The sequence below is a fragment of the Rhinoderma darwinii genome, chromosome 5 (genome assembly GCF_050947455.1).
Source record: "Rhinoderma darwinii isolate aRhiDar2 chromosome 5, aRhiDar2.hap1, whole genome shotgun sequence".
Taxonomy (NCBI): domain Eukaryota; kingdom Metazoa; phylum Chordata; class Amphibia; order Anura; family Rhinodermatidae; genus Rhinoderma; species Rhinoderma darwinii.
The window spans coordinates 163,233,346-163,260,370 of record NC_134691.1 but is presented as its reverse complement, the minus strand read 5'-3'; the positions used below and the strand labels follow the sequence as shown (position 1 = coordinate 163,260,370).

General features: G+C 41.5%; 1 protein-coding gene across 1 annotated transcript in view; it reads right to left on the bottom strand.

Annotated features, from left to right (window-relative positions):
- LOC142652519 (MARVEL domain-containing protein 3-like) overlaps positions 1-25,974 on the bottom strand; it is a 28,190-nt gene extending 2,216 nt beyond the window's left edge. Inside the window, exons 1-2 of the mRNA XM_075828169.1 lie at positions 25,761-25,974; positions 20,689-20,864 (exon numbers count right to left, since the gene is read on the bottom strand). Of these exons, the coding sequence (XP_075684284.1) occupies positions 20,689-20,864; positions 25,761-25,900 (316 nt within the window). The 5' untranslated portion in view covers positions 25,901-25,974. The remainder of the gene's footprint in view (positions 1-20,688; positions 20,865-25,760) is intronic.
- Between the last annotated feature and the right edge of the window lie 1,051 nt (positions 25,975-27,025).

The window sequence follows — 27,025 nt, the reverse complement described above, 5'->3', positions numbered from 1 at the left end:
TTTATTCAGCATAAATCAGTAATATCATGGTGATTGGTGCAGTCTAGGACAGCTCCAATCCCTGCCTTGTATTCGTGGGGCGGTGGTGCCACCTCCCAGATCGCTATGATTGGTCAGTCTGCATAGGCCGACCATTCACAGTAATGGCGGGCGTTTCAAACACTTCAAACACCCTGCCTCATTCCGGTTAGGAACGGTGAGCAGAGCTGGTGCATAACTGCCTCTGACCATTACTGTGAGCTGTATTGCTGGCGATAGTCTGCATCTTCATCTTGCATCCTTCTGTGAGTGAGTGATCGTGCTGCTGCTATATATACAGTATATATATATATATATATATATATATATATATTTTTTTTTTTTTCATATAGCAACAGCACTGCTCTGTCCCTAAATTTCCCTGTCTCAGTCCTTGACTGTCACTTTATTTTTTCTACCTGCGCCAATTTTGTGTGTGCATTCTGCGGCCGCCGAGCACTGATCAGTGACCACCATCACTGATCATCATTTTGTGCAAATTTTTGGGCGCAGGTGTTTTGCTTTTTGGTTGATAATTAAAGCTTTCTGTGTGTTGAGTCTATAATCAGCCTAAGTGTTAATTTGTTGACGCAGGTTTTCTTTTGGCTTTTTTAAAAATGTAAAAATATATATATATTTAGGTGTAGCTACTACCTGCTTAGGTAGGGCGTTAGTGTATATGTACTGTAGTATATTTTTATACTACAGTTTGTTTGCGTCAGTTACGGATACCGTAACTTTACAGTTTGTCTAAATTTACTGTAGCAATTTTTTATACTACAGTTTTTTAGTACTAATAAATAGCGTTACAGTATTATGGTCACTTACTGATAGACGTTCAGTTTGGTTTTCACTGAAGTTCGTTAACTAAATTTTACATAGCGTAGCTTTATAGTTTTAGTCTAAATTTACGGTAGTATAATTTTTATACTACAGTTAGGGATAGCGTTAGGGATAATTTGTTAGGGTGAGGAAGTCAGAACTTTTTTTGCAGTTTTATATTGCCATAATTCTTTTTTACTGAAGTTTGTTCAGTACACTTTATTCTCAACATTTTTTTTATTTTGTACATTTATACACATGTAAAAGCACAACACACACAAGCCTCTGTGTAAAAATAAATTCAGTATTACACATGTTCAAGCACTACACACCCCCTAATAAAAATGTCCCAATCAATCATCCAAATTGCGCCCTCCTGGTCTCTGACATTGATTCGGCCATTGAGGGAGAAGAGGAATTTGGCCCATCTTGTTCTCAGCATCCTCCTCCAGTGACGAGGAACCCCCGCGACGGCGCCCTAGAACATCAGCTTAGGAAACCCCCAAATTAGTGAGCTCACGTGGAACCCACCCCTGAAAACTATGAGCCCCAGATTCCTGGTTTCATGGGCAACTCAGGAATTAATTTTGAGACTGCAGGTCTAACAGAAAAAAAAAATTTCAGTGAGGAATTTGTGAATTTAATGGTGGCCCAGACCAATTTAAACTCCTAGAAATTTATTGCCCAGAACCCCACAACATCATATGCTAGACACCTCAGGTGGTGCCCCGTAGATGCGGTTGAGATGACATTTTGGGGCCTTGTGCTGCATATGGGGCTAGTAAAGTAGCAAGAGATTTGGCAATACTGGAGTACAGATATTTTGTACAACACCCCAATTTACCGCACGGCCATGACCTGGAATCGCTTTCAAGCGATTTCAAAGTTTTTGCATTATAATGATAATGCGCAGTACCCACCCTGTGATGACCTCACATATGACCGCCTATTTAAAATCAGACCAGTCATTGAGCATTTTAGCACCAAATTTAGCCAAGCATACAAAAAAAGAACATTACATTAGAAGAGCCCTTGTACATTTTGAAGGGAGGCTAAAACTTCGCCAATACCTTCCAAGTAAGAGGGGATAAAAATATACAAGCAGTGTGAGAGTAGCTCAGAGTACATCCACAGGTTTCGGGTTTATAAAGGGAAGGACTCCAGGATTGAACCCCCAGAATGCCCCCCCTGTCCTGGGAGTTAGTGGGAAAATAGTGTGGGATTTGATGCATTCACTGCAGGACCAGGGTTATCGCACTTACGTGGATAACTTCTACACCAGCATCCCACTATTTAAGTGCCTCTCCACCAGAAATACTGCAGCATGCATCACCATTCACAAAAACAAGAGAGGCCTCCCTAAAACACAGCTTGGCCAGAGTGTCAGACGGGGTGAGAGCAGAGCAGCGAGAACACGTTTTTCAATCAAGTATCTTGACAACAATACATGGGGACGACAACACCTCTGTCCCTGTACAAGGTTCCAGTACAGTGACCCCCAAGCCAGATTGGGATATCATCGGATAGAATATATGCATGGGAGGGGTTGATCTCTCAGATCAAGTGCTGAAGCCGTATAGTGCCATGTGGAAGACAAGGGTGTGGTACAAAAAAATTGCTGAGAACACTGTACAGATGCCATTGCTTACGCGTTATCCCGATGTCCAGGCCGTACAGGGACATTTCTTCAGTTTCAATAGGTGGTTATCAAAGCACTTCTATTTGGAAACCAGGATGGGGAGGGCACAAGCACATCTACTGGAAGCGAAGGCAGCCATATTGTGCCAGGGCTGCACTTTCCCAGCAATGTTCCCCAAACTGCATTGAGGGGAAGGTCCCAAAAAAGGTCCAGAGTATGTTCCAAAAGGGAGATAAGAAAGGACACCACTTATCAGTGCTACACTGGCCCAGAAAAACCTGGCCTGTGCATAAAGGAGTGTTTCAAAGTATACCACACATCAAAGCTTGAGCTCCACAAGCCAAAAAACACTCATTCCCTTCTAAGCCCTGCCGTGTGGCCGAACAGCAATTTATGACCACATATGGGGGAATTGCCGTACTCAGGAGAACGTGCTTTATAAATGTTGGGGTGCTTTCTCTCGTTTAGCCCTTGTGAAAATTAAAAAAATCTAAGCTTTAGATATATTCAATTCTGCAAAAAACCTGTGGAGTCAAAATGCTCACTATAGCCCTAGATAAATTTCATAAGGGGTGTAGTTTCCAAAATGGGGTAACTTTTTTTTGGGGGGGGGGTTCCACTATTTTGATCCCTCAGGGGCTGTGCAAATACGACATGGTCCCACAAAGCATTTCAGCAAAGTTTGAGCTTTAAAATAAAAAAAACGCTCTTTCCCTTCTATGCCCTGCCGTGTGTCCGAACAGCAATTTATTACCACATATGGGGTAATACCATAATCGAGAGAAATTGCTTTACAAATGTCGGAGTGTTTTTTCTCCTTTTTTTCCTTGTAAAAAATAAAACATTGTATGTTTTATTGGAAAAAAATATAGATTTTAATTTTCATGGCTTAATTCAAAGAAATTTAGCAAAAAAACTGTGAAGTCAAAATGCTCACTATTCCCCTAGATGAATTCCTTGGGGAGTGTAGTTTCCAAAATGGTGGCTTTTTGTGGGTGTTTCCAATGTTTTGGCACCACAAGACCTTTTCAAACCCGACATATTGCCTAAAATATTTTCTAATAGAAAGGAGGACTGAAAATCCTCTAGGTGCTCCTCCAGGAGTCTGGTGTTTGAGTCCATTACCACACTAGGCCAAATGTGGGAGGTTTCTAAAATCTGCAGAATCTGGGCAATAAATATTGAGTTGTGTTTCTGTGGTAAAACCTTCTGTGTTACAGAAAAAAAATGCATTAAAACTGAATATCTGCATAAAAAATGAAATTGTATATTTCACCTCCACTTTGCTTTAAATCCTGTGAAACGTCTAAAGATTTTTTTTAAAAAACTTTCTAAATGCGGTTTTGAATATTTTGAGGGGTGCAGTTTTTAAAATGGGGTGATTTATGGGGGTTTCTAACGTATATGTCCCTCAAAGCCACTTTAGAACAGAACTGGTCCCTAAAATAATAGGCATTTGAATTTTTTGGGGGAAATGTTAGAAATTTCTGTTAAAGTTCTAAGACTTGTAACATCCTAGAAAAATAAAAGGACATTAAAAAAAATGATGCGGACATAAAGTAGACATATGGAAAATGTTAACTAGTAACTATGTTGAGTGGTATTACTATCTGTCTTACAAGCAGATACGATTAAAATGTAGAAAAATGTTAATTTTTGGAAATGTTCTCTAAATTTCGGTGTTTTTCCATAAATAAACGCTAAATGTATCTACCAAATTTTAACACTAACAAAGTACAATGTGTCCTGAGAGAACAATGTCAGAGGCGCTTGGATAAGTAAAAGCATTTCAAAGTTATTACCACATAAAGTGACATGTCAGATTTAAAAAAAATAGGCTGTGTCCACAAGGCCAAAACTGCCTGTGTCTCCAAGAGGTTAAAGAGAAGAGGCTCTTTATTGAAATGATGAGTAGGTGACTGAAGAAGAATTCTGACCTTAAATATATTGGGCTGCATTAAAAACACATATAAAGATACAGTTTTATAAAGTTGAATGCTTTTTTCTGGAAATTTTCAACTTATGTCTTATACATGTGATTTTTTTGTGTGACTTGTAAGGCTCTGTGATCGCATTGTGGTTTCCGTTACTCGGTTCTGTCATAGGAACAGAAAAACGGGGAAAGATGTTTCAGCAATAGTACCCATTGATTTCAATGTTTTTTTTAGGCTGCTGATCTATTTTTTTCTGTTGAAATTGATCAAAACTTGGCAGAAAGAAGTTTTCCATTTTTTATTTTTTTTTACATTGAAGTCAATGTTTGTATATATATTTGTAAATATTTGTAAATATAGTTTGTATATTTATTTCGTTTAAGAAATCAATTTTTCCTACTGTGCATGCACATCACTTCCTACATCCAAAAATTTCTGGCTGCGCAAATTATGGTCATCCTTAAGCCCAAAAAGGACTATCTCCTGCCCTCTAACTATAGACCGATATCAGTATTAACCCCTTAGTGACCAGCCTATTTTAGGCCCTAATGACCAAGCTATTTTATTCGTTTTTCTATAGTCGCATTCAAAGAGCTATAGCTTTTTTATTTTTCCGTCTACATAGCTGTATGAGGACTTGTTTTTTGCGGGATTAGTTGTGCTTTTTAATGGCACCATTTTTGGGTACGTATAATTTTTATATTAACTTTTATTAACCTTTTTGGGGGGGATTATAAAAAAAAACTGAAATTCCGCCATTGTTCTATGCGTTTTTAAATTGACGCCGTTCACTATGCGACGTAAATAACATGTTACTTTTATTCTATGGGTCGGTACGATTACGGCGATACCACATATGTGGAGGTTTTTTTTATGTTTTACGACTTTTGCACAATAAAAACACTTTTGAACTAAAATTATTTGTTTTTGCATCGTCGCTTTCCAAGAGCCGTAATTTTTTTATTTTTCCATCAATGTAGTGATTATTTGGGCTTGTTTTTTGCGGGACGAGACGTACTGTTTTGGGGTGCATGGGACTTATTGATTCATTTTTATGATGACTTTTTTGGGGGGCAATGGAAAAAAATTGCAATTTCGCCATGCTTTTTTGCGTTTTTTTTTTACGGTGTTCACTTTGCGGTTTAAATTACCTATTAACTTTATTAATGAAGTCATTACGGTCGCGGCGATACCACATATGTGTACTTTTGTTTTTTTTTTACACTTTTACTAAATAAAACCACTCTTTATGGAAAAAAATGGATTTTTTTTTTTACTGTACTTTTTATTAATAATATTTATTTCACTTTGATGACTGATTTTATTAGTCCCACTAGGGGATTTTACTGTGCGATGTTCCGATCGCTGCTATAATGCTCTGGTATACTTCGTATGCCAGAGCATTATTGCCTGTCAGTGTAAATCTGACAGGCAATCTGTTAGGACGTGCCTCCGGCGCGTCCTAACAGGAATATGTCCAGGGCAGACCTGGGGGCTTTTATCAAGCCCCCGGCTGCCATGACACCCCATCGGAGACCCGCGATTTCATTCGCGGGCCGCCGATGGGTGACAGAGGGAGCGCACTCGCTCTGTAAACAAAGTTAAATGCCGCGGTCGCTATTGACGGCGGCATTTAACGGGTTAAATGGCCGCGATCGAAGTAAACTTCGATCGCGGGCGTTGGAGCAGGAGCTCAGCTGTCATCAGACAGCAGAGCCCCGACTCCTGCCTGCACGGGAGACCCGTGCAGGACTTAGGCTGACGTGAAAAGGCGTCAGCCTAGCCTAAAGCCCATTAGTGAATCACGTAAAAAGGCGTATTGGTGGTCACTAAGGGGTTAAATTTGGATTATAAACTACTCACCTCCATCCTTGCCTCGTGTCTCAATAGATTGCTCTCCTCTCTGATACATAAGGATCAGGTGGGATTCATTCCTTTCCACCAAGCCCCTGATAATATCAGAAAGACTTTGAATATTATTCACTATTCTAATCAAAATAAGACGGATTCTGGCCTTAGCCTATCAAAGGCATTTTAATATCTATTTTGATTACCTGTTTGAGGTGTTGGATATCATGGGATTTGTAGGTCCCTTTATATCTTCTTTGAGATTATATGTAGAAGGTTATTTTAAAGGATTACAATATAAGGATCCGATCAACATTCAAACGGGGAGCGAGGCAATCTCAACCCGATATCTCAAGTTTATCCATGGCCCCAGGGGCGTAGCTAAAGGCTCAGGGCCCTGGTGCAAAAGTTCAGTTTGGGCCCCCCATCCACCCGTAATATTCAGCGGCACTGCTGGGTCTCTTAAGTGACCCATTAATGAAGCCCAAGTAGCCAGGGGCGTTGCTGGGGTCTAAAAAGCTCATGGGCCCAAACCCCAAGACATATGTTTTGTACCACCCCCCCCCATACCTCTAAATAATGCAGCCCCCAATAATGGTAACCATTCTACACAGTGAAAAGTGAGCACAGTACAGTTTCAGCCAATGACTTACAGGTGACGTCTTTTCTTTCCCTTCTTGACTTCTTCCAAGTTCCAGCCATGACTTGTATTTGTACACAAACGTCCTACCCCCAGTGCCCCTACAGAGTAATAGTACACTCCTTTGTGCAACACTACAGTAATAGTGCCCCAAAGTAATAATCCCCTCTGAGCCTCCTAAATTAATAATACCTCCTGCAGTCTGCCAAAACATACTGTGGGGTCCGCATGACTGTGGATTGTCTCATGGCAAGTCTTCATGGACAATATGTCTATAGTGCTAATATATCTAAATGTAAAGTTTTGTGTTTTGTTTTTTTTTAAATTACTTACACTGACCCTTTATGACTTTATCCCTCCAGTTCCTTGTACATTTCCATTTGGTTGGCGGACAGTCACCCTTTTCTCCCTACAGCAGAATTTGTAGGTCAGCACAGCAAACACAGCTTGTGCTTCTACACCAGCTGGACTGGCACTATTTTACAAAATCCTGAAAGGCTTTGTAAACCTTTGAAAGCGATTTTTCGTTTTTTCTAATAAAAAGGTCAGAGTGTTTTGACCAACTTTATAATTAGTCTTCATTAAAAATTATTTTTACTTTTTGAGATACAACTGCTTTGTATTCTGTATATAGAGCTGTATCTTACGCTGAATCCTGTACCCGTCAGGTCAGCGGAACGGACAGGTTCAGTGACAGCAGGTCCTGCATGTCCTTGACACGCAGGATCCACCTGTTATTCATCACATCTAAGTTCATAACTTAGATGTGATCGATTACAGGTGGATCCTGCGTGTCTCCCGCTGTCACTGAACCCGTCAGTCCCGCTGACTTAACAGGTTCAGGTCTTTCATCTCTTGCACACGACCGCGACTGGGCCATGAAAAACTGTCCGTGTGTGGGCCGGATTTCCCAGCCCAACCATGGTACATGTGAATGGGTCTCTTGGCATCATAGACATTTATGTAAACCTTCGAAAGCCATTTAAAAAAAAAAAAAAGTTTTACATAGGCTTTAAATTATTCCTCATTACCACCCATACCATATATTTGTATCTTTCATGGACAGTGAACCATGAAGTGGTACAGTATAGTTAGCATGCACTAAGATATACAAAGCAGCACACATTTTAAATAGGGATGGAAATATCTCTGCACTGTTCAGAAGAATGAAATAAGAGGTTTTCTTTTCTCTCTTTCCTTGGCAAGTGCAGAGAAGACAAGACGGGACGGCAGGGTGCTTGCCGACATAACAGTCCTAGTCTTATCTAAAGTTATTCTAAAGTTATTCGGCAGCTCAGCTCTCAGGTTAAAGCGTACTGAAAGTCTTTTGCAGGCGGGAAGGAGGAGAATAACCCAGGCACAGAGACCAATGTGCACAGCAAATTCATCCTTATGACGGGGAAGTAAGGGCACAGCAGCGCATGCACGTCCACCACTGCTGCCTGATACATCGCGGAGTGCGGCAGTGTGATTATCCGGACTCCTCCACCTTAGTACAGCACAGTCAACGTTAGCGTTAGTTTGGTGAGAGGGGCCTGCGGGCCCCCTGGCTTAGGGGCCCGACCACTGCAACCCCTATAGCTATGCCACAGCATAGGCCCCAAGAAATATAAGCTCAATCTCTTTGCAAATGTTTTATTGCTCAATCTGACAAAACCATTGCGGTCTCTTCCTAATTTGATAACACGGTTAGAGAAATTTGCCCTGTTATCTGGACTGAAAAAGAATTATAATAATTTAGAATTTTTACCTTGCCAAATCCCCTAGCAGGAGTCAAATTTGATGAGACTTAATTTTAACTTTCAGCTTCACGCCCAGGCTATTCCTTACCGGGTAGTTAAATTGACTCCTAATATCGACAAAATTATCCACCTTTGTTACATAAATTAGCCACAGATCTCTTAGAATGGAACTCTCCACTTTTATCATGGATAGGTCGTATAAATGCGAAAATAATGGTCACATTGCCGTGCATATTCTCTTCTGCTGTCTCCCCATTCTATTGCCCAAAAATTATGTAGTTAATTTAAAAAAAATATTAACAGTTTGTTGGACTATAATCGTGCCCAGATCTAGAAAAAAAATGTATGTACTATCATAAGCGATTAGGATGCCTCGCAGTGCTCCATCTACTTCAATCTTACAATGGCTCTGTAATTGATCAATTAATGATGGTTAGCCCCCCCAGCTCAGGCTCCCTCTGGGTTCAGATTGAAAATGATTTGTTACCGTTTAACTCCCTGGCAGCTCTTATGTGGAATACCAGACCCCTTGTTACTGAATTTAAAATCACTCTCACCAATTAGCCACCACTCGCTCATTCTATGGCAGAGTTTTTGCTTTAAATTTTAATTACAGGATAGCCCTTCTTCCCTTGCCCCTAATCTTTAAAAACCCAGCCTGGTATGTCCCTTGGTCCCTTTCAATGGTGGATTAGACAGAACTTGACTGTTCTCTGTAAATCTGCTTTCTATTCTAAAATTGATGGGCAGCAATCACTTCCAGGACAAGTTTGTTCCACCCCCTGCGGAGAGTTTCTGTATGGGTCAAATTTTTCACTTTCTCCCCTCTCTGCTGCCTCAGTAGATGTACAGTTGGAACTCATATGCCGTAATTATCCATTCCAACCTGGGACTATATCTCCGTTATATTCTATGTGTCTCGCTCCTCCCCATAATACTAAACTGCAGTTTAGGCTTTGCTGGAAACAAGATTTAGGGGTGACCCTATCTTTCCCTCGGTGGCATGATTGTTGCACAACTGTATCTAAGGGCAGTCATTAAGTTAGCTTGGCCGAGACTTCTTTAAAAGTTATTCACAGTACATACTTCATTCCTTCCCGAATTCATCAGATATACCCATATTCTTCCTTGTTTTGTTTCTGGGGTTGCCAAGAGATAGGTTCACACCTACATGTTTGGTGGTCACGCCAGATTTTCTCTACTTTCTGGTCTGGTGTGGTTTGTGAACTTATTAGCACTACGATGGGGTAGCTTTTCCCTAAATCCCCGGCTGCTTGGCTCCTGGGAGATGGACCCTGGGTTTCAATAAACAGCAACACATGTTTTCCCAGTTCACATGCATGGTAGCTAGGATTCCGTTTGCAGCAAGCTGAAAATCACAACGTTTGTCTTTCAATTTAGTTATGGAGAAAATTAACAAATTGATGGTTTGTGAAAAAAAAAATTATACTCCAGGAACTGACAGTACGGAATTATGCCTGGTCACTTGGCAGCCCTGGAAAGATCAGAGCAACTCACCAGGTTTACAACATTTAGCTCACTCGTGAGAGGCCTCCCTTGTTTAAGTACTCTATTACTTTTTGTTTTTCAGATAATCTAGGTGTGGATGTCCCTGCTTGCTCACCCATCTGACTGCTTGTATTTTCTATTGTACTAGTCCGCTCTGTTTGAGGAAGTTTTATTTGACTATTGCAAATCTCTTGCGTGGAGTTTCTTTGTAGTAAATTGTGTTACTTCTCTTAGGACAAAAACCCAATTAAAGTTATTTTGAAACAAAAGAAAGGAAAAAAATAAAATATTTAAATACAGAAAAAGAAGGATTTATTAAAATCGAAGCATAACGGATGCCAAACTGAAACAAACAGAAGGTAAAGATTCAGTTTTTGAGTTTGTTTCAGTTTGGTATCTTTGAGTAATTTTTTGCTGAAGGCTATGTACACCTTTGACATCATTTTTTTTAATAAAATTGTAAATCAGTATGATTTGGTGTAATTTCCTAAAATACATTTTATTAAAAACTATTTTTACTTTTTGGGATACAACGGCTTTGTATTCTGTATACCCAGCAGCCATATCTTGCACTGAATCCTGTATCTGTCAGGTCCACGGGACTGACTGGTTCAGTGTAAGCGGGTCGGATCGAGTGATTACCAATGACAATTTCCAGAAATGGAAAATGAGGCAGCACAACCAATTCAGTGAAAAATAGTGATCCTGTTTATTCCACAAGCAACGTTTCAACTCAGTATGAGCCTTTATCAAGCATACTAATATTGCTGCTAAAAATGCACCTGAAGTCTGTATGTTAATCTAGCCTTACAAACTTTTTTTTATCTACAGGGTTCTGTGTTCTTTGAAGGGGTTTTCCCGGTTTCATGCTGTTTTCAAGGGGGTTCTATTGTGCTCAATTAAAATGTTGACATTATAACGGTATGGTTATTAGAACGAGGGTTCTGTCAAGTTTGGGGAATTTATGATTTCAAGAATAGTGCTTCAGACTAATGGAACCCCTGACTAAATTTTTTAAATGCAAGTGTGAACAGAGCCTAAACAAACATACTGCCTCTATATAGTTAGGGTTCTTGATTTGGTAACCTTCTCAGCATACAGTGTAAATTACCAAGTTTCAGAACATAAACCGCATATGTGAGATAGTTTAAGGTTATATTGGGTAAGGAAAAGTTAAATTTTTACAAGAATTGCTCATTTTGATTTACGAATATCAAAGGGGTTTTCATGGGGAATTCGAATACATAATTCTGACATATTGCAGATAAGCACCTCTTCCAAGCAATCTTCGAGAGGAAAAGGAATGTTGCACAATGTGCTGGTAATTATGTGTCAAAGATTTTTGCGGTTGTCTTCTAAATAAATCTCTTCTTCAAGCCTCCCAATTAAAACACTGGGTGAAGACCACCTTTCACCTTTTTGTTCATATCAATTCAAAAACTACTTTATAAATGCCATATCTGGAACTCATTGTTCCAGAAGTACCTAGTTATCCCAATAGAGGGATTTAAAGTTCTCCTTAATGTTATTTTGTTTCTATGAAGTAAAAATAAAATCAATGAACTTTACCATAACAATAGAAAGCATAGTTAATGGTTAAGACTTAAGGAACAAAGGAGACTGAAATTTACGAGCGAGGATAAAGGACGTGTATGTGTTTTATTAAAATTGATAAAACCTCTCATTTTATCACCACTGGTATAGAATTCTGTCTCTATAGTTTTCAATATTGACCGCAATTATAGAGGGAAACAAACTAAATTTTAGCCTCATTGTTTTGTAAAGTGGCAAATAACTTGTAAAATGTGTGGTCCCATATTGCAGTCATAAGCTACATGTGTTTTGCATTGTTTACACAATGGTCTGGATTCAGTTTTTTTCAGTGGATTCTCTGTGGTGTGTGTACAACTCTAACATAACTCCAAATTGTGTTTTTTGTTTTTTTACTTGCAACTGTACATTTTCCATTTAGGACGAAACGTAAGGAATTCCAGAATAAAAGGACACGAGACTGGTAGATAGTTCAATCTTCCTTAGCGGTCTACACTTCTTCTTTGTAGGTATACACAGATCATGCTGGTTAGTATACACCGAGTATATTAATCTGCATATGTTGGAAATCAATAAGATTCTTTTTGTATGCATTCTAGTAGTAACCCTCCACAATTTTTACATTTATTTGTCCGAATTTGTCTTCCATTATATCATTCTAAACAACCTTTCCATAGTCATAAGATGATTGTCAGATGACAGTTATCAGTCCAGACCCCCATCCCCCTAACATTCACATTTGGCTTAGTTGAACATGTGTATTTGTTATAGATTTTAAGCTGGTATGGTCACGGCCCTTACCTAACATACTTTGGTAACACGGTTTCATCACCTGTCTGTTCCAAACTGTGTTTTGTATATGTTACACTATAAAAACCCAAATAATTTTCTACAGATGTTGATGGTGCTTTATAAATAAAAAAAAAATATTTTCAGTAGAACAGTGGGATGAGCAGCCATTAGACTTCTCTGGCCCCACTTATCTGCAAAGAATACAAAATCATCAAATGGAAGAAATTCAATCTTTTAGATTGAATTATCCTCATACCAGACAGGTAGGGTCAATTAAAAGAAGGGATATATGAAGGGTGAGCTTTCCCTTTCTACAGTATACACCATCCCCCTTCCTGTATTTCTCTGCTTGTTTATCAAGTGTTTATTTTGGGTGACCCGGCTGTACAAGCCGCCTTTTATATGTATTTTTCTAATTAAAGGTTACGTTTTAAATTGATAGGTCTTCCTGTAACTACTCCCCATACCAGAAAGATTGTCTGCGAGACTCCAAAGACATTAGCTTGTTCTTGTGGATGTAATAAAACCATGCCATTCATGCATATAAAGGTACAGGTGTGTTAATGGTCTAGAAAAATCTATACATTGAAACAACTCAATAGTCAACTCAAGACCTATATAGAGGGAGAATAATACCCATACAGCTGACATGTCGAACAGGTACAATATATGTTCTTCTTTTGAAAGCTCATCAGATACCATAACATATATATGGCATAATGTAACGTCTATGGCCACGGTCCGTAGTTCGGTCGTTAGCCTCGACGGCCGTGGCCATGGACAGCTTACCTCGTTGCAGCGTTGTCCTCCTGTCAGGCGCCGACACTCACTTCCGGACCCCGAGTGTCTCCGGCGGGTGCGCGCGCCCGCGCGTTCACGGCCTTAAAGGGCCAGTGCACGTATTTTTGCAGGAACTCTGCATTTTAGCCCAGGATGCCCTGGGCTATATAAAGGGCTCTGCCCCCTTGCTCTTTGCCAGAGCGTTGTTCGTTACCCATTGTTTGTCGTGCTTATGGTCTCCCAGTGTCTTCCAGTTTCCCAGTGTACCTTGCTCCTGTATCCGTGCTACCTAGTGCTATTGCCGTGCTGTGCTATTGCCGTGCTGCGCTACAGTCTACACTTGATCTGCTGCGCCTCACCCAGTTGGTCCACACCCCGCATCGTGACACATAATATGAGAAAATTCTAAAAATATAAAAAAATATAGACAATTATTTCCCAACAAATGTCATATACATTTTGTGGCCAATTTATTCTGACTACCCACTTAGGCTAGATTCACACGAGCGTGGGGAAACTCGGATGTGAAAAACGTGACGTTTTTCACGTCCAAGGTGCCCCTGTGTGGGTCCTGTTTTCACGAATCCCCAAAGACTTGAGCCTATGGAGGGAACCGTGAAAACGGAAGATAACAGGACAGGTTCTATTTTTCAACGGACACTTCACATGGTCCGTTGAAAAAATGGCCGTGTGGATGGCCCCATTGAAATACATGCGTCCATATGATGGCCGTTAAAACAAACGACCATCACATGGACGCATGTATTTCAATGGGGCCATCCACATGGCCATTTTTTCAACGGACCATGTGAAGTGTCCATTGAAAAATAGAACCTGTCCTGTTATCTTCCGTTTTCGCGGTTCCCTCCATAGGCTCAAGTCTTTGGGGGTATTCAATGCTCGTGTGAATAAGGCCTTATTCCTTTTTTGGGCCACCTGTTGCTCATACCGTTGTGTTGTATTGTTTGTAATTGTACCATACATATGGAGGCGGAGATAGGATTTGGTCCATGCTTTAAATTATCTGCTATACGATGCACTGTTGCAAGTTTATTTGTATGTACAAGTCTACCCAAACCCCAACTCAGATATAGCATCAAATAGCTGTTAACCAGAAGCATTGGAAAAAAAATTAGAGGTCCAGCGCACGATACGATGTGAAAAAAGACAAAACTGTTTATCAGAGTCCAGATAAACTGCTACATCTGTATATTAATGAAGTCATTAAAATGTTTATTTAAGTCCTGGGAGAGAACCCCTACGCGTTTCGAACTTTTCAGTTCTTGATCATAGCTATGATTAAGAACTGAAAAGTTCGAAATGCGTAGGCGCTCTCTCCCGGGATTTTTTAATTTCTTGTTTTAATTTTGACTTAAATAAACAGTTTTGTCTTTTTTCACATCATATCGTGTGCTGGACCCCTAACTTTTTTCATTGGATTTCTACCTACTCCCGACGTAGCTCTTGCCCGTGCACCGAATAATCATGGAATGTGGGGTCTTTACTTCGAATGAGTGGTGAGCGGACCAATTTTTCTTGTATATTTTTTACTAACCAGAAGCATTTCTTTAGGCCCTATGCACACGACTGTAAAATCACCCATAATTACGGACCCATTAATTTATATGGCCAACGGACACCTTCCCGTATATTTACGGGAAGTTGTCCATGTTGTAGAAACTTTCCATAAAAAATAGGACCGTCCTCCCATACTTTATAATGGGAGCATGGCATATAAATGCGGCCGGCTGTCCCTGGCCATCCACGCCCGTAATTACGGGCACAGTTGTGTGCATGGGGCCTTAGTCCCAGTTTTTTGTCGAATCCTCCACTCGCTAAGAACTGTAACTGCTGCCCTTGAACACTTGACACCAATAATTCACATACTTTCAAGGTATTTGAGATCAAATCATTCACCCATTATGTTCTGTACCACCCAGTGATCTGACAACATAAAAGTACTTGAGTAATAACCACTTTACAAATGTGCTACTGGTCATAATAAACAGGCCACGAAGTCTATATTTATATGCAATGGCATACAGACTTAAGTTTTCAAAAATAATTAATAAAGCTCAAGGAGGTGAATTCACCATGTTTGAGTAGCAAATAGCCTGATTTAACCCCTTAATGACCGGGCCTGAAAAGACCTTAATGACCAGCTAAATTTTTCTGTTTTTGCCTCTCTGCGTTTCAGCAGCCATAAAGTTTTTATGTTTTCATTGACGTGGCTGTATGAGGCCTTGTTTTATGCGAGAGAAATAGTATTTTTTTTCCCCCACAGTTTGGGGGTAAAAAAAATATTTTTTACGGCGTGAATATAGGAAAAAGTGATTCTCGGAATCGTTTTTTTTGTTTATTTTTTTATCCCGTTCACGTTTCACGCTAAATAACCCATTAGATTAATTCTTCAGGTTATTACGGTCGTGTAGATACCTAATATGCATAGGTTTTTTGTTTTTATTTAGTGTAGGGGCAATAAAATGTATTTAATGCAAAATAAAGACTCTTTTTGGGACTTTTTTTATTTATTTATTTGTTTTGTTACTTTTTTTTTTTTTTAATCCCATCAGGGGATAACTTTATTTGTAACTTTATTTTTTACTTGTAATGTATTAGCATACTTCTGTACGCTAATACATTACACTGTGTCACTATGACACAGGCTGCTGATCGGGCAGCACATAGTGTGCCCGAACAGCAGGCACATGGAACAGACAGCCCTGGGGTCCTTTGTAGGTCCCCAGGGCTGACTGCAGAGGGATTCCCCATTGTTTGATTGCATCACTGGAATCCCGGTGATGCGATCAAAGAGGGTAATTCCCTTTGATCTTGCCGCGGTCACGGACCGCAGTAATCAAAGGGTTAAACAGCTGGGGTCCGAATGTGTGCCGACCCCAGCTGTGTTCAGGAGGCTGCTCTAAGATCAGGAGCTGTTAGTAACAGCTCCTGCTTAGAGGATGAGTGCTCTCACGAGCGCTCATCAGCCTAATCTACAGCGACGCCAAAAGACGTCTCTGTAGACTAAGCACCCGCACCGCCTGACGTCAAAAGACAGTGGGCGGTCGGGAAGGTGTTAATTGAAAACTGTAGTCAACAGTGCAAGGAAATCATAGGATTGTATTTAGCCAGTAACCAATACTTTACTATTGCTACCATAGCAAAATGGAGCATTTCAATTAAGAACTGAGGACCAAATGACCTCTCCACAGAAGGGTGTCCCTGAGTAAACTAATACCCATGTCATATCCTAAGACACTTAAGGCCTTTTTACACGGGCAATTGATCAGGCAAACTAGCATTCAAATGAACGCTCGTTCCCAATCATTGCCCTGTATAAATGATCAGCCGATGAACGTGAAAACGCTTGTTCATCGGCTGACCGATTCTTTAATGCAGCTAAAAAAAATTAGCGCTAGTTGGCAGTACACTTCCCTGTGTAAACAGGGAGATGTGCTGCCGACATGATACAAATGCATGGGGACGAGCGATCGTAATAATGATCGTTCGCCCCAAATACTGAACGATTATTGCTCGGTTTGATGGGAGCAACGAGTGCCGTCAGTAAGCTGTATTGTCTATCGGCACTCGTTTTAAAAGTGGTAAAACCACCTTTACAGGATAAGCCATTTAATGACTTCATTAATATACAGATGTAGCAGTTTATCTGGACTCTGATAACTTTTGGGGATATTGGTGGACAGTACATTTACCTTTAGCAACCAGTGCCAGATATCTGCTGCCAAGGCACATAAAATCATGGGATGCATCAAAAGAGGTATAGATACTCGTGACAAGAACAAAGTTTTGCCTCTATACAAATCACTAGTCAGACCACATATGAAATATTGTGTACAATTTTGGGCACCTGTGTATAAGAAGGACAAAGCTGAACTACAAAAGGTGCAAAGAACGGCAACCAAGGTAGTTAAAGGAATGGGCAGATTTCAGTACCAGGAAAGGTTATTAAACTTGGGGCTATTCAGTTTAGAAAAAAAAAAAAGACGGCTTAGGGGCGATCTTTCTAATGATCTTTTTACACCTAGGCCTGTAACAAGGACAAGGGAAATTCTCTACGTCTAGAGGAGAAAAGGTTTCACCACTGTCACAGAAGGGGATTCTTTACTGTAAGAGCAGTGAGACTATGGAACTCTCTGCCACAGGTTGTTGTGATGGTTGATTCTTTGAACAAGTTTAAGAAGGGCTTTGATGCCTTTCTTGAAAATCATAATATTACAGGTTATGAGCACTAGATTCTGGATATGGGATGCTGATCCAGGGATTTATTCTGATTGCCAGATTTGGAGTCCGGGAGGAATTTTTACCCTAATGAAGCAATTGGCATCAACCTTATGGGGGCTTTGCCTTCCTCTGGATTAGCACGGTAGGATTATATGGTGGACTTGATGGACCTTTGTCTTTTTTCAACCTAATCAACTATGTAACTTGCTGCAGAGTGATATCACAAAACAAAAGCCATTAATTTATTTTTTTTAAAAGTCAAGCTAAAGTTTCTTTCCACCGTGTATTTAATGCTCAATAATGCTTTAAAAACTCTGCACCCCCCAAAAAGAAATGTACAGGCCATACAGATGTAGCCAAGTTTATCTTGACTGATAACTTGCTGCAGCATGATATCACACAACAAAAGCCATTGAAAAGCCATTAAAAGGCAAGTTAAAGTTTAAGATACTGTGTATTTAATGTATTAAAAGTCAAGATAAAATGGCTACATCTGTATGTCTACTCCTCACTAGTAAAGTAGCATAATAGTATTAATAATTACAATTTACTAATGTGAACTACACTGTATCACTGAAATATACTGTCTATATCACAAAGATTCACCCCAAAATCTATTCTGTACAAAGATGTTCACATGAAAAACAATAGGGAGAACTGCACACCGTTTGACTTCATCAGATCAAGTTGGTAACCTGTCTGATCACCCATATTGACATGATTGAGAGAATTACAAAATGTTAAAGTGAATCCTCACTTTTCAATATTGCTGGCAAGGGTAGATTTGTTCAAAAGTAAAAAAATAAATAAAACTAAAATAGTTTACCTCAAGAACTGTCTTCTTTGGGCACCTGCCAAAGCACAGTTGCATTATTACTGATTTTGTTGTTTGCTTATTAGCAGGCACTATATGCAGTGGCGGATCATCATTAGGGCGGTTTGGGCCGAACCGCACATGACCGCACGGGCCCCCTCATGCCCGTCTAGCACCTGAGGGGGCCCCGCTGCTAGCGGCAGCCACATTCATTTGTATCTGAGTCCTCAGATACAAATGAACATTATAGGCTGCAGGTGACGTTAGCCTATAAGGCGCTGGCAAGACTCCCTGCGCAGGCCGGCGTGATGAGGTACTGCATCACGCCTATCTGCGCATGCGTCTAGACGGGAGGATTCACATGCGTCCAGCTGGAGCATCCGCCACGGGGCAAGGTAAGTAAAATATATATTTTTTTAGGTGGGGGTAGCGCTGTGTATATATTCAAGGAGGGGGGGGGGGAGTGCTCCGTTACACTATATACAAGGGGGAGTGCTGGGTGGCCCTATATACAAGGGGGAGGGTAGCACTGTGTGGGCCTATATACAAGGGGGAGGGGAGCACTGTGTGACACTATATACAAAGGGGGGAGTGCTCTGTGGCCCTATATACAAAGGGGGAGCGCTGTGTGCACTATATACAAAGGGGGAGCGCTGTATGCACTATATACAAAGGGGGAGCGCTGTGTGCACTATATAGAAATGGGGAGCGCTGTGTGCACTATATACAAAGGGGGAGCAATGTGTGCACTATATACAAAGGGGGAGCAAAGTGTGCACTATATACAAAGGGGGAGCTCTTTTTGCACTATATACAAAGGGGGACCGCTGTGTGCACTATATACAAAGGGGGAGCGCTGTGTGCACTATATACAAAGGGGGAGCGCTGTGTGCACTATATACAAAGGGGGAGTGCTGTGTGCACTATATACACAGGGGGAGCGCTGTGTGCACTATATACAAAGGGGGAGCGCTATGTCGCCCTACATACAAGCAGGGAAGCGCTGTGTGGCCCTATATACAAGGGAGGAGGGGAGCACTGTGTTGCACTATATACAAACGGAGGAGCGCTGTGTGCACTATATACAAGGGGGAGCACTATGTGGCCCTATATACAAGGGGGGGGAAGCGCTGTGTAGCCCTATATACAAGGGGGGAGTGCTGTGACCCTATATACAAGGGAGAGAGGAGCACTGTGTGACACTATATACAAGGGGGGAGGGCTGTGTAACACTATATACAAGGGGGGAGGGCTGTGTGGTGCTATCCACAGCGGTATGTGTGTGGCGCTCTTTACAGGGGGCTCTGTGGTGCTATTTACAAGAGGGGGAGGGCTGTGTGGCACTCTACAGGGGGGCTGTATGCCGCTCCCTACAGGGGGGCTGTATGGCGCTATCTATAGGGGGCTACGTGTAACGCTCTCTACATGGGTGATGTGTGTGGCTTTAGCTATAAGGGGCGGATGTGTGATATCTACAGGGGCTGTGTGTATGTGGTGTTTTACAGTGTATGGTATTATTATATTCAGGCGCACAGTGTTTGGTGCGATTATATTTAGGGGCACAGTATGTGGCATCATGATAATTTTATTTTCGTTTATAGGTGTGGAAATGTTGGAAAAGTGAGGAGCCGAAGACATCTGACATTCTGCAAATTCTGCAGAAATGGGTCATGGCCGGTAGTAGTCGTCATGAGCTCTGAACCGCGTGGAGAAGAAAAGAGGAAAAAAACGACTAGAATCTGAGACGTCGTCACCTGTGAGTCACTAGATTTATAGAGAATCTGTCACCTCTCCTGACATCTTTATTATAGGAAATCCTTGTATTTCACAAAAAGTCTTTCTGCAGTCCAGGACTGATAGACAATTCCCCTTGTCAGGAGGATGTGTCCCTACACAGTGTGATACTGTCAGTATGTAGGGACACAGCCCTGTGACCAGGGGAAATCGTACCACCCATTTGTTAATGCTTGCCCAAATAGGCAGTTACGGCGCGGCAGGGCGGAACGGGGGCCCAAGTTTGGGTAACAGCCCAGGGCCTATGGTCTACTTAATCCGCCACTGACTATATGCAATATCTATATGCCCCAGGGCAGTTATTGTATACCTTTCTACATGCTATCGGAGCATTATTCTCATTGGCAGACATGTGGAGCTCATTTATGTCACCTCCTGGTGTGCCTGTTTACTATGGAACCATGCTGTCACTAGATGACACTCCAGAGAGAGAACAACAACTGTTCATAAAGATTACTGATCTCTCATTTACTGAAAAATAATAGGTTTAAATTTCTATCTAAAATTATTATATATGATGTATGATTAGCTAGTTTGCATATATGTTCAAAATAATTACGTACCTCGTCTTGAACATAGGTTGGAGCACTTTTCAGAGAAGGTCTGCTTCTCTGTGTGGTGCCTATGAGTGGAAGGTCTGTGCTGTAGAAAAGATGCTTTACTGTGTCTTGAATGATGTTCCGATATGATGGTTGGTGGTCGTGAATACTGACCTCTTACTGGGGCCTGTGAAGACAATCTGCAGAAAACAAAGAATTATAGAATATATATTTTCAATTGGAGATCATCAGAAGTTCTTCCATAGTTAAAGGCATAGAATTACCATTATTCATCAATAAATTTCTACTGCTATAGCAAAATCTACTTAAAGAGAACCTTTCACCTGTCCATACATGTGCAGCATGTAATAGGCACTGCTGCACAAACACTGTCTCACTAGAAAAAAAAATCCTATCTTTTTCCGTTATTTAGATATCGGTGCCATTATATTTGGTGCCCGATATTTAAATAACCCCCTGAACTGTCAATGGTGCTTGTAATTGGCAAGGGGGTGTGTAACATCGTTGTGACACTGTCCAATCAGTTACAGACAGTGCCACAGCAAGAGCTGGAGAGAGGAGAGCGAGGGGAGAGCGAGAGCGTGTGCGCACGCACACGCAGCTCCGCCGCCACCACGGAACTGAAGAGAAGAGGAATGTAAATTCTTCTTCTGTTCCATGGCGGTGGGAGTATCATCGGCAGCAGCATCAGAGATGTGCACGCCAGCGTGCGGGCGCGTGCGCACGCTCTCACTCACTCTTCGGCTCTCGGCAGAGTTCACACACATCTCACGAGAACAGTCTTGTTGTCCTTGTCTGCTGAGAGCTGAAAAGTGCGCGTGCATGCTCGCACAGCTCTGAGCTGCGCGTGCACAAGCTCACCTCTCTCCAGCTCTTGCTGTGACACTGTCTGTTGCTGATTGCACAGTGTCACAGCGATGTTACACGCCCCCTTGACAATTCAGGGGGTTATTTAAATAAAAAATTTATAGTGAGACAGGGTTTGTGCAGCAGTGCCTATTACATGCTGCACATGTATAGGCAGGTGAAAGGTTCTCTTTAATAAATTTCACAACCCCTGTAACTGCTCTCAAGTCAAACCAAAGGACAGGACTAAGTACACATTAGCATAGCTAAAGCAAGTAAGATATAAGGGAATTGTAGCGCCCATTACTCACCCCCGACCTCCGCAGCCATGGATCAGTGAGCGCTGGGCCACATCTCCTCCCCAGTTGACGCCAGCGCTCACTTCCGCTCCATTCGGCTGTGTCCCTTAGGGTGCGCGTGCACGCTCGTGCCCGGCCTTGAAGGGCCAGTGCGCGCACATGAAAATAATTACCAATTAACCCATGACCACCCTGTTCTATAAGAAGGGCCCTGCCCCTTCACTCATTGCCTGAGCGTTATTGTGTTTACCCGTGTTAGTCTTGCAATTGGTCCTTTAGTGTTATTCTGTTCCCAGTGTTCACATACCTACTACCTGTATCCTGTATCCCATGCTACCGTTGTTTCTGTGCCTTAGAAGTTGGAGTTATGTTGTGCCTCTGGTCACGCCTGCTGTGTTAGGCTGGATTCACACGAGCACATTACGTCCGTAATAGACGGAACGTATTTCGGCCGCAAGTCCCGGACCGAACACCGTGTAGGGAGCCGGGCTCCTAGCATCATACTTATGTACGATGCTAGGAGTCTCTGCCTCACTGCAGGACAACTGTCCCGTACTAAAAACATGATTACAGTATGGGACAGTTGTCCGGCAGCGAGGCAGGGACTCCTAGCATCGTACATAAGTATGATGCTAGGAGCCCGGCTCCCTCCACTGTGTTCGGTCCGGGACTTACGGCCGAAATATGTTCCGTCCATTACGGACGTAATGTGCTTGCGTGAATCCAGCCTTACACCACGCCTGGTGTCATTTGCAACGCTTTGCATCATCTGCTGTCTGAAGTACCATCTGTGCCTAGCCACTGTGACTATCTGGACTATTCAGCTACCCTTGTGCTGGACTTTGTATTATTGGGTACTCTGTTTGGCCAGCTGTCTCCCCGCTATGGTGGTGCGGCCTCGTGGGTCCTCATACCCACAGATTGTGACAGGAATGAGGGACAGGGACACATGTAGGGTAGGGGTAAAGAAGACCATCGCATATGATGTCTCTGTCAGTCTATGGTGGGCAGTAACACATTGTGCCGCTAGGCCCACTTTGTTTTCATCTGCACCCAGCAGGATGTATAATTACTCTTCCGTTTTCTCTTAAAGAGGCTCTGTCAGCACATTATAAGTGGCCTATCTCCTACATAATCTGATCGGCGCTGTAATGTAGTTAACAGTGGTTTTTATTTTGACAAACTATCATCTTTGAACAAGTTATGACCTATTTTAGATTTATGCTAATTCGTTTCTTAATAGATAACTGGGCATGTTCTTACTTTTGACCAACTGGGCGTTGTGAAGAGAAGTGTATGACGCTGACCAATCAGTGACCAATCAGCGTCATACACTTCTCATTGTTCCAGTCCAGCTTCTTTCCAGCATAATCACACTGTAACAATGGGCTGGAACGATGAGAAGTGTATGACGCTTATTGGTCAGCATCATACACTTCTCTTCACAGCGCCCAGTTGGTCAAAAGTAAAAACACGCCCAGTTGTCTATTAAGAAACGAATTAGCATAAATCAAAAATTGTTTATAACTTGCTAAAAAATTGTTTTTCAAAATCAAAACCACTGCTGTTATCTACATTACAACGCCGATCAGATTATGTAGGAGATAGGGCACTTATAATCTGGTGACAGAGTCTCTTTAAAGGGAATGTGTCGCTAGAAAAAGTTTTTTTTTTTGTTAAACAGTTATTATATACATGATTAGACATTGTTCTAATTTTTTTAATTTTTTCACAAGTCAGGAAATATTATAAATTAGATTCTAATTTATAACATTTCCCTGTGCTGATCACTAGAGGGAGCAATTCCCAAAATTGCAGCATTGGCATGTGGTAAAGCAACCATTGAGAAATTTGAGAAGACACACTCACTCTAGCGTCCTCAAACAATCCCCCTTCCTTTATCCTGGCTAGTGCCAGGAGAAAGGAGGGGATTGAATGTTCAAACCTCCTACACTGTGTACTGCCATTTTTTGAGCGAACACACAGTGTAGTAGGCTTACATACAGTGTTAATCACACACTAAAACATGTACATACACAGAAATAACTTACCTGCTCCTGCCGCCGCCGCTGCCGCCGCTCCCTCCGCTCCTAGTCCTTGCTTGTAATCACATGTCCGGAAGCCGCGACCGCGGCTTCCGGTCCAAAAGAAAATGGCGCCAGATGTCGCTCGGCCGAAGACCTTCCATTTGGACTGTGTGGGAGCGGCGCATGCGCCGTTCCCACACAGACGTCGTACACCATAGTGAATGGAACGGCTCCCGTTCGCATTCTCTATGGGGATGTATGTGCCGTATTCCATCTCTGTATATGTCGTTAATCGACACATACAGAGATGAAAAAAAAAATGTCAGCCCCCATAGTGAAGAAAAAGTTAGAAAAAAATAAAAACACAAAACACACAAATAAATAACATTTCTTTTTAATAAAACACTAAAAGCAAATTAATATAAAAAAAAATTTTTTCGCGACACCCTTCCTTTAAGACTATTATATGGCAATTTACAGTCTATAAAAGGTAGGCTGACTACAGACTACTCTAAATATGGCCATTCTGTAGTTATGAGTTTTCAAATTTAGTGGCACCGAGGCAGGGTTATGTTGTTCTGTTTTTTCCATAGAGTATTGTCGGGACGTCAGTAAACAGTTTTTTTTTTTAAATTGTCGCTTACGGGGGCTTTCCCACTAGTGGCATTTATGGCATTATTGATAAAAACTTCTATAAATGTCTGATCACTGGGGTTGTGACTGCTGGTAAGCCCATTATTACTAAGGGCAGGGAGGGGGCATGACGTGGACATGCATGCACAGTCAGTCTGAAGTCTACAGGAGATCGCCTTAGGCTTCGTTCACATCTGTGTCAGGGCTCCGTTCCGATGTTCCGTCTGAGCTTTTCGTCGGAACAGAGATCTGACTGACACAAACTGAAACCAAATGTTTCCGTTTCCATCACCATTGATTTCAATGGTGAGGGATCCGGTGCCAATGGTTTCAGTTTGTCTCCGATGTGAAAGGGTTCCGTCGTTTTGACGGGATGAATACCGTAGTCTACTACCTTGTACAAGGGTAAACCATAAGAAATGGGGGAGAGAATCATCTTCCAGTCTGCATGCTATCATGGGATTCACCACTGACTATCTGCTGTCAATACAACATTGGTATTCATGCAAAACAGACATGAGCGACCGTATGCTTTCTTATGCACAAATGCAAGGTAGAAGGAATTTACTGGCTCCACAGTCAAGCCAGCTCTGCTGGAGCTTTATCCACCCTAGGTACTGTATAGACATGCATGTCTGTATGAGTCTGTATAGTGTGTGTGTATATATATATATATTATCCTCTTAGTCCCCTGTTTTTCCTTTCTTTATATGTTCTCACAAATTCTCACCCATTTTCCACAGAGGGTTTAACCGTGCTGCCTTGCCCCTTTCCTCATCCCATACCCTTAAGTATGCTCATATTTGCACATATATCGGGTCCCCCTTTACCCTCGTTGTTATTATACATTTTATATAGGTATTTACGAGGGTTACACACCATTTGATTATTTCTTCTTCGTCATTTAAATATTCAATAAACATTGAATTGGAAAAATTATTGATTCAAAGAAATATTGCAGACCAATTTACCCCAACTTTTTGAAAGTTATTACCTTACTGATCCCAAATCTCCTTTACCTTTTGTATTAGAAATAGTAGATTTGTGAGGGCTACTACAGAGCTCAAATATATATTATTTGCAATACAGACTGCAGATCAACATTTAGTACATGATTTATACAGTGGTTTTTTTAGAACGGATATCCCAAACTTTGTTAGAATAATATTTGGTCTCTATTGAGAAAAATTAAAGAGATCTAAAAAGTTCCATTAATATCACCCTTCATTTAGTATACATCCCATTAGTACAATGACTCTGAATTATGTACCTGTCATGTGATCTTTGGTCTCTTCTTTCTCCATTTGGTTGTCTATTGGGGCTGGATCTTTCCCTTCTTGGTCTGTCATTGTATGATCTTTGGGAAGGTGGGTTCCTGTCACTGATTACACTTCTTTGAGAACGAGACATTGTAGTTCATGGGAATGCACGAGACTAGCACACAGAACAGCAGTCACAATCCCTTCAGTGCCGAGTTGAGAATGACATGCCTTATGAGATACATCTGCCATCTGCTGCACAATAACAATTAGCAAAAATACAACATATTAATACCATATGTATGGATTCAGTTCACATCACGTGGTGCATGTAATATATTGTTTTTTTTCTGCAATAGTTCCATCCACATAGCTATACAAAAAAAATTGCACATCATTTTCTTAAAGGCGATCTGCCCGAAAGCATCTAACATTTTCAAAAAGTAAGCAACTATGGTAATAGTCTGGATTAAAAATGTAATTTTATTTTGTGTATTCAGCCCTTGTGCAAAGCTATAAGTCTCCTTGGTTACAGACTACATACAAACCCTAAGGCTGGGTTTACACGACCATGTTACGTCTGAAATGGACGGAACGTATTTCGGCCGCAAGTCCCGGACCGAACACAGCGCAGGGAGCCGGGCTCCTAACATCATAGTTATGTACGACGCTAGGAGTCCCTGCCTCTCCGTGGAACTACTGTTCCGTACTGAAAACATGATTACAGTATGGGACAGTTGTCCTGCAGAGAGCCAGGGACTCCTAGCATCGTACATAACTATGATGCTAGGAGCCCGGCTCCCTGCGCTGTGTTCGGTCCGGGACTTGCGGCCGAAATACGTTCCGTCCATTACGGACGTAACATGGTCGTGTGAACCCAGCCTAAGGGTATGTGCACACGACCTCTTTTCAGACGTAATGGAGGCGTTTTACGCCTCGAATTACTCCTGAAAAGACGGCTCCAATACGTTGCCAAACATCTGCCCATTGCTTGCAATGGGTCTTACGATGTTCTGTGCGGACGAGCTGTCATTTTACGCGTCGCTGTCAAAAGACGGCGCGTAAAATTACGCCCGCGGCAAAGAAGTGCAGGACACTTCTTGGGATGTAATTGGAGCCGTTTTTCATTGACTCCAATGAAAACCAGCTTCAATTACGTCTGTAATAGACGGCGCAAAAAACGCGTGCACTTGTAAAAATGTCTGAAATTCAGGAGCTGTGTTCTCCTGAAAACAGCTCCATAATTTCAGATGTATTTGGCGTTGTCGTGTGCACA